An 8,000-nucleotide genomic window follows, 5' to 3' on the forward strand; every position below is an offset into this window, starting at 1 on the left:
CGAGACAATATGTATTCTCGACAAAATGTTTGCTAATTTTAAAGCTGTGTACCTAGTGTTGCTCGTTCAATATGTGCTTGGTCATGCATGGTTGCCTTCACCAGATCAGTAAACAGAATTGTAACCAGAATAATCCCAGAGACTTGTACCTTAAAGGCAGCAAGAGAACGAGGTCTGACTGTTTTGCTCAGGGAGAACAAGCAAGAACAAAGCAATAATCCCAATTTCCATCTGCCATTAGTTTAGCTGTATGTTTTTGCAACTGAATGTGATGGCTGTTCATGGAGCACTTGGTATTGTCTGAGTGCTTTTACTTGAATGACTTTATTTAATCCTATTAGTATCCTCAAGTTACAGATGAAGGATGGACCAGGGTAGGTAAGGGACATGCCTGAGTGGCATTTGAGGACGGTGGGTTAGGGTGCAGGCGAGGTGGTGTGGCAGAAGAGCCCCCGTTCTGGCTCCTGGGTGATGGCCCTTTCTCTATTCTAAGAGCTCAGACCTGGGCTCCCATGGCTTAGTCTTTCCAGTTTAAATAATACTCTCTCTTTTACCCTGGGTTATTTTTAGAGACAGATGTGATCACACATGTGAAGGTATTTTAGAAAGTTTAAATAATTCAAATATGAGATACTATAATTAAATGTTAAGTTTTAAGGAAACGGTGTAGTTTCCTTGAAGTGGTTTCAGTCTTATTGTGTAAAATGTCAGGATGGTTGGTTTGAGACACCGGAAGTGTTTGGTGCTGATCTCATGGTGTTTTACTTGATATACTTTGGAATCATTCTCTATGAACACTGTGGGGCGAGGGAAGTTTAAAACTCCCTCCTGAGTGATTCTAGTGAGCATGAAGATTGAGCTGTAGAAATAGGTGGTTAATTACACAACAATTTTAATGTTTTATGTTCACTTTCAAATGAAGTTTTATTAAAAAAAAGATTTTATTTTTATGTGTCCATGTATGGATATGTGCACCTCATGGCAGTGCCTGCGGAGTTCAGAGAGCAGTGGTTTGGAGCTAACAGACATGGGTCCTGGAAACCAAGCTCAAGTCCCCCCCCAAAGAGCCCCACCCTCACAAATCCCTCCCCTCACTACCCTTCCCCTTTTCCTCAGAGGAGAAAGGGAAGCCCCCTTTGGGTACCACCTCACTTTGGGACATCAAATTACAGCAAGGCTAAGCATCTCCTCTTCCACTAAGGCTCAACCAGGCAGTCCAAGAAGGGGAAGGGGATCCAATGGCAAGGCAACAGAGTCAGAGACAGCCCCCAACTCCAATTGTTAGGGGACCCACATGAAGGCCAGGCTGCCCATCTGCCACAAATGTGTAGGGTGGCCTAGGTTCACCTCCTGCATGCTCTTTGGTTAGTGGTTCAGTCTCTGTGAGTCTGCACAAGCCCAGGTTAGGTGACCCTGTAGGTCTTCTTGTGGTGTCCTTGACCCCTCCAGCTTGCTCAGTCCTATCCCCCATTCTTTCACATGACTCCCTGATCTCCGCCTGATGTTTGGCTCTGGGTCTCTGCATCAGTTTCCATCCGCTGCTGGATAAAGGCTCTCAGGAGACAGTTATGCTAGGCTCCTGTCTCCAAGCATAGCAGAGTATCATTAATAGTGTCAGGGGTTGGCTGTCTCCCATGGGATGGGTCTCAAGTTGAGCCCGCTATTGGTTGTCTGTTTTCTCAATCTCTGCTCCATCTTTATCCCCGTGCATCTTGTAGGCAGGACAAATGTGTGGTTGCAAGTTTTGTGGGTGGGTTATGTCCCCCTCCCTCCTCTGGAAGACCCACATGGCTCATGTGTATATATTTTGTGCATGGTTTTCATGTATGTGTATATGTTTTGTGTGTGACATTCACACATGTGTATATGTTTTGTGTGTGGTATTCATATATATTTTGTGTGTGACAGGCATACATTGTATATATATTTTATGTGTAGTAGGCATATGTGTGTATGTTTTAAGTGTGGCAGGTATGTTTGTGTGTATGTTTTGTGTGAAGCAGGCATATATGTGTGTATGTTTCTTGTGTGGTAGGTGTGCACATGTGTATATTTTGGTCTTACACCAATTTTTTTTTCCACTAAGATACAACCAAATTTTAATTATATTCCGCAAATACTTTAAGGTGTTTTGATATTTAAAAGTATTATGATTGTGAAAAATGTGAAAGTCCCCTTATGAGTTTCGGTACTTTGCATCTGTAATTGTCTAAGGAGTCACTGACAGTCTTCTTGATAACATAGTAACTTATATGTGTACTTTCCCCTCAGATTCCCAGGAAATCTAAGCTGGCAGTCCACAGGAACCTCAGAGACGATGAAGGCTTTATCATCAGGCACTTTGCAGGGGCCGTGTGCTATGAGACAGTGAGTAAAGCATTGCGTAGGCGAAGGCGGTTGGTGTGAAGCCACCCTCTGCAGTATGGGAGTGTCTGGGTAGTTAGGCTTGAGTAGCCGTAAAAATCCAGTTCCTTGGTACTAATCACCCTTAAAGTGCTGACTACCCATGCCCTGCTGCCTTGGACAGTGTGGGCATGGAGCGTTTGTGTTTTCTCAGAAAACTGCATGGGGCAGAGTTCAGGTAGGGTATTTTTATCACAATGCAGATAGAAACATTTTATTTGATTTTTTTTTTCAGACCCAGTTTGTGGAGAAAAATAATGATGCACTACATATGTCTCTTGAATCCTTGATATGTGAGTCCAGGGATAAGTTTATAAGGGCATTATTTGAGTCATCTACAAATAACAACAAAGATACAAAACAGAAGGCTGGAAAACTTAGCTTCATCAGCGTGGGAAACAAGTTCAAGGTATTTGTGCTAAATATCTTAATTGCTGGGCTTTTTTTTTTTTTTTTTTTTTTGCCTGTATTTAAGATTAAAAAAAAAACCCACTCATTGTTTTATATTGTAAGGTAGATCACAGAAGTGCCACAGGTGTGTCTCAAGAGATGACCCTGCATTATTGATGCTTGTATGTAAGATCTAACTGTCGTCCTAGTACCTGACTGTACAGTACAGAAATGCTTATATTTTCAGGCCGTGCTCCTATACTGCATATCTGATTAATTCTCCTGATGTTCTTGCTTCCACATACTGGCCGCCTTCAAGTCTCCTCTTTCCCACCGTGTGTTTTCTGCTTCCTTCCCTGTTCAGCAGTTCTGTTTAGCTGCGGTAGTTGAGCTCGGGATGGCTAGAGAGGACTAGTTGAGCAGTGAGGAAGAGCAGGCACAGCCAGGGGCTTCAGGTAAATGCGCATCTTCCCAGACTCCATTCACAGCATGGCTGCTATGCTAAAGAACCCATCTCAGAGGACTGGTCCAGTTTGTAACTCAGAGCCTCGCGCTTCCTCTCATGGCACTGTGGGCATGCGAATGACAATAAAACTTGATTGACGCTTTGATAACATATAAAAGAGATGTGCTTTCTCTGGTGAACTTCAATTTGCTGATATAACTTTAAGGAATAATTTGTTTTTTTTTATCAGTTTTTGAATCAAAATTAATTCTTTGAAGTCTAATAAGGATTGTTTTAAAAGAAGGTGTGTTTTAGTGATAGAATGCTATTAATTGCTCATATAAAATTTAAACCTTAATAAATAATTACAATGTATAGACTAAAGAAATGTAACTAAATTCTCTCTTAATTTCCAGAAAGTATCACTGTATTTCCTATACAACTGCCATTTGAAATGTATACTTAAATATTTAAGATGATGCAATTAGAAAGTATATTTATATTTATTTAGAGCAGTGCTTTTCATTCTTCCACAATCCTTTAATACAGTTCCTCTTGTTGTGGTGATCCCACCCATAAAATTATTTCCATTGCTACTTCATAACCATAATTTTGATATTTTTATGAATTGTAATGTAAATATCTGATATGCAGGATATCTGATACATTATTTCTAAGAGAATCACAACCCACACTTTGAGAGCCACCAGTGTAAAGAGATCTGTGGTGCTTACTTTGAGAAGCAGAAAGCTTCTCAAATCCCTTTCCCATTGAAATGGGTCCTGAACTGGGCTTGGTGACACAGGCCTGTAATCCCAGCTCAGGGGATGGAGAGCTAGGAGGAGGATTTAGATTTCAAGGCCAGACTCTGGTACCTGAATCAAGATCAGCCAGAACTATGTGAGACCCTGTCTCAAAGCCAACAACCAAACAAGACAAACAAAAAGAAAACAGAAAGAATTGACATGATCCTAAATATCAAATTTGATACTAATATTTCTAAAAGCTAAGCTTTTTAAAGCGTTTTAAATGTAAATATAGAAGTCATAAAACACTTTTAGATAGCTGAATTTGTTTAAAGATGTATTAATTATGGGTTCTTACATACTCAGTGAGCAATATTTTCTATATAGTATTTTTCCATTCCAGATTAAACACTTGAAAAAAGGTTGGTTTGAAAGTAGCATGTTGGCAAGATGTGGTGTCATGGCCCCTGAGGTCCCAGGTGACTCAGGAGGCAAACGAAGGAGCATCATTTGAGCCCAGGCATTCAGGGCCAGGCTGGGTAGCATAACCACTAGATCATCCTCAGAGAGCAAAACCACATTATCTCATGTGAATGTAGTGCTAGTGTTAGTAAGAATGTACTTAAAATGATAGATAGGATAAACAACCTTTTATTTGGAGGCTTTAAATGCATTGTAACTGTTCATCTATATAACTGTTAGCTACATTTTGCACTGACTGCTGAAAATTCTCAGTGAGTGATATGAACAATACATTCCACATACATTTTTCTCTGGTTTGCTTTAAGATGAAGTCTTTTTTTATTTTTATTTTGAAACAGGGTCTCATTATGTAACCCCTGATGATCTGAAACTCACAATATAGACCAGGCTGGCCTTGAACTCTCAGAAATCCACCTGCCATTGCCTCCTGAGTGCTGGGATTAAAGGCATGTGCTACCATGCTGGAGTGGTATGGAGTCATAATAGGACTCCTCACTTTAAACATACTTCAGTAGCTCATTGAATTAAATTTGAACTGTGTAAGACAAACAGAAAGCAGACTCCTTTCCAGTCGTTTCCCACCAAGTGAAAATTTAAGGGGTTAGAGTGATGGCTTAGAGGCTGAGTGTGTACAGCTCTTGCAGGAGACCCAAGTTCTGTCCTAAGCACTCGCATCAGCATCAGGTGGGTCACATGCACCTGTAACTAGCTCCGGAGAACCCAAAGCTTCTGGTCGCTGAGGGCAAATCTAAAGATAATTAAATAAATTATGCAAACAAGGCCTGATTTGCCGAGAGCACTCCCTTCTTCTGGGTTGTGGCTTCGTGCTAATGAGCATTCTCTTCTGTCCTCTCAGCTGTTGCGCCTTACTTTTTGCTTCCACTGTTCTGACTTTATCCCCCATTTTGAGGGGAGCAAAATATCACACTTGTTTGTGGATTAAAAGAGAGTGGATTTGTAACCATTGTTTTCTTTCCAAAGAGGTTCTTGACTTGCTTTTCAGTTGTTTGAGGTACAGACTGATGTTGGCTTCTGTCAACCAGCTTTGTGCGTGTGACTGTATTCTTCAGTCCCATGACAAATCCATTTTATTCTAATATCAAGCAGCTTTGTAGTAAGAGAAGGAACTTGGATGCCTGGGCTTTGCCATTGCTATCTCCATGCTCTTAGACATATTGTTTCTCTCCCTAGATCTTAATACCTGTATAATAAGCCCAGTAATCTACTCTTAATTAGGTTCATTGTATTGCACTCTTCATCAGATTAAATCTGACAATACTCAGGAAAAGCTTTCTTAGAGCAGTGCTCCTTCACTCACAGAAAAGCATTCAGCAATGTCTACACATTACTATTAATTACAGCTGTGCTCAACACAATATGTTAATTTAAGAATTAGCATCTTAATTTGTATTTTCCAAGTAGCATAATAAGCATTTCAGCATAAAATTACTTTGTAGAATAGCAAAACAAACATGATTTAAGTGCACTGAACCAGGGCAAATTATAATCAGTGTTCTGAAACTAGAAAGCATAGTGACTGTATTCATTGGGGAACATTTTTAAAGAAAATTGTTCAAGATTTAAAAGCACTTGAAATATATAGCATTTTTAAGTAGGGAAGGGGATCTCTGAAACCAGATTAGGACAGCTGTTTTGCCGTGGTGCAGGGGCCCATCCCGATGTACAAATGGAGCTCCTTTTAAACATCTCAGGCTTCATAGCATGCGGCACGATGGCGCCTTGTTTGTCGCACACCTGGATCCTGCACTGCAGCTTTTACGCTGTGCACCTCAGGATCTGCACGGGCTTCCACCCATCGCCTGCAGAGTTGCCTTATTCATCCCATTTGTTAATGTGTCATAATTTTCAGCCCTCATTACACAAGTGTCTGTTAATAATGTAAGGTTTTGTCCTTGACATTTCATTAGCCATTTTGCATGATGCTGCCTGTTCCAGAGTTTGTGTGCAGGGAAGTTGTTATAATATGTTACATGTGGTTGTTTTTGCATGTTACTTTAGTCTAATATTGGACCGTTAATATTAATTCATCTCCACTATATGTTTTGACTTTCTGAAATAATTGTATTTTCTTTCTTTTCTAGACACAATTAAATTTGCTTCTGGATAAACTTCGAAGTACCGTGAGTATACTTAATAAGAAAGAAGGTTTTTTTCCCATCTTCAGCCTTCTGGCTCAGTCTACCTGACAGACAGTCTGTGAAGCAGGAATTATGAAGGACTTGCTTGCTTTGTCTTAGCAGAGCTTGGTAGTAGCCTTCCCTCAGTCTGTCTGTCCTTTGTGAACAGCATTTTGTCTATAGTTGAAGTATGGCTAACTCTCTACCCGGGGGCAGCTTGCCACGTTGAGGTGAACTGCAGATGCAGATTCTTGGTGCATATTATCATCTTTGAAATGGAATGGGGTGCTTCCAGGAGCAGACATGTCTTAATGTCAGAAAGGCCTTAACTTAATAAAGACATCTTTAAATGGTAAAAAAAAGAGAGAAAGAAAACAGTTTTTTTTCAAATGGTCTTTTGAAACTATTATTAGTGGTTATCCAAGGAAACATGATAACCCTGGAATAGTGGGAAGTACATTTTAAACTGCATTTCCTTTCAATGAGAAGCCAGTTTTTAGAGGACTAGAATTATTCTCAGTGCTAGATGTTTACCTGGTAAGCACGAGGTTCAGGATGTCAGTCCCAGTGCAACCCAACCCCTTTCAACCACGTATTCAGCCACACAAACAGGTAAAAGCAATTATTATAGTAACATTCTTCAGTGTGCTGCAGACAAAAATGAACTTAATATTTTTCTGTCCTTTATAAATGCCAAGTTTATCACAAGTTCATCTTTTAACAGTGTTTTATTGATTCACTCTGGTATTTGTTGTTGTTGTTGTTGTTTTTTGGTGGTGTTGGCATTGAACCCAGGATCTTGTTCATGCTATGCAAATACTCTACCACTTAGCTATACATTTGGCCCTTGATTTTTTTTTTTCTTATATTTTTGGACAGGGTCTCGTCATAGAGCTCAGGGTGGCCTCGATCTTGCTATGGAGCTCCGGGTGTTCCTGAGCTTGCAGTCATCCTGTTGTTGCCCCAGTGTTCTGGGGAGTACAGGTGTGACTCACTGTACTCTTGAGTTTTGTTTTTTTTTTTTTTTTAAGGGAGGAAAAAAAGCATTGTTTTAATTCAGGATGTTCAAAGTACATCAATCATAACAAAAGAGACAGGAGGAGATTCAAGTAGCTTTCCCCATCTTCATCCACATTCAGGAGAAATGATGAATGCATGCTGCAGCCCTGTTCAGTGTCTCCACTTCTACACTCCTTTCCCGGCTAGGGAATGGCACCGCCCACAGTGAACAGGTCTTTCTACACTAACTAATATAATCAGTTTAATTCCCCATGAGCATTTCTGGAGGCCTATCTCCCAGGTAATGTCTCCACATAATGTCAAACTGATAACATCAACCTCACAAGAGGAAAAAAAAGGGTAATGAGGAAGCAAATATGGTCAACATGTATTATA

At 40.2% G+C, this 8,000-nt stretch overlaps 1 protein-coding gene across 5 annotated transcripts in view; it reads left to right on the forward strand.

The window, feature by feature from the left end:
* The window catches only part of Myo6 (myosin VI), a 143,965-nt gene that overhangs the window by 98,418 nt on the left and 37,547 nt on the right, over positions 1-8,000 (forward strand). For all 5 annotated transcript variants that reach the window (XM_029482050.1, XM_029482049.1, XM_029482051.1 and 2 more), the window contains 3 exons: positions 2,272-2,367; positions 2,639-2,812; positions 6,570-6,608. In XM_029482050.1, coding sequence (XP_029337910.1) covers positions 2,272-2,367; positions 2,639-2,812; positions 6,570-6,608 — 309 coding nt within the window. The remainder of the gene's footprint in view (positions 1-2,271; positions 2,368-2,638; positions 2,813-6,569; positions 6,609-8,000) is intronic.

Source organism: Mus caroli, chromosome 9 (genome assembly GCF_900094665.2).
Source record: "Mus caroli chromosome 9, CAROLI_EIJ_v1.1, whole genome shotgun sequence".
Classification (NCBI taxonomy): Eukaryota; Metazoa; Chordata; class Mammalia; order Rodentia; family Muridae; genus Mus; species Mus caroli.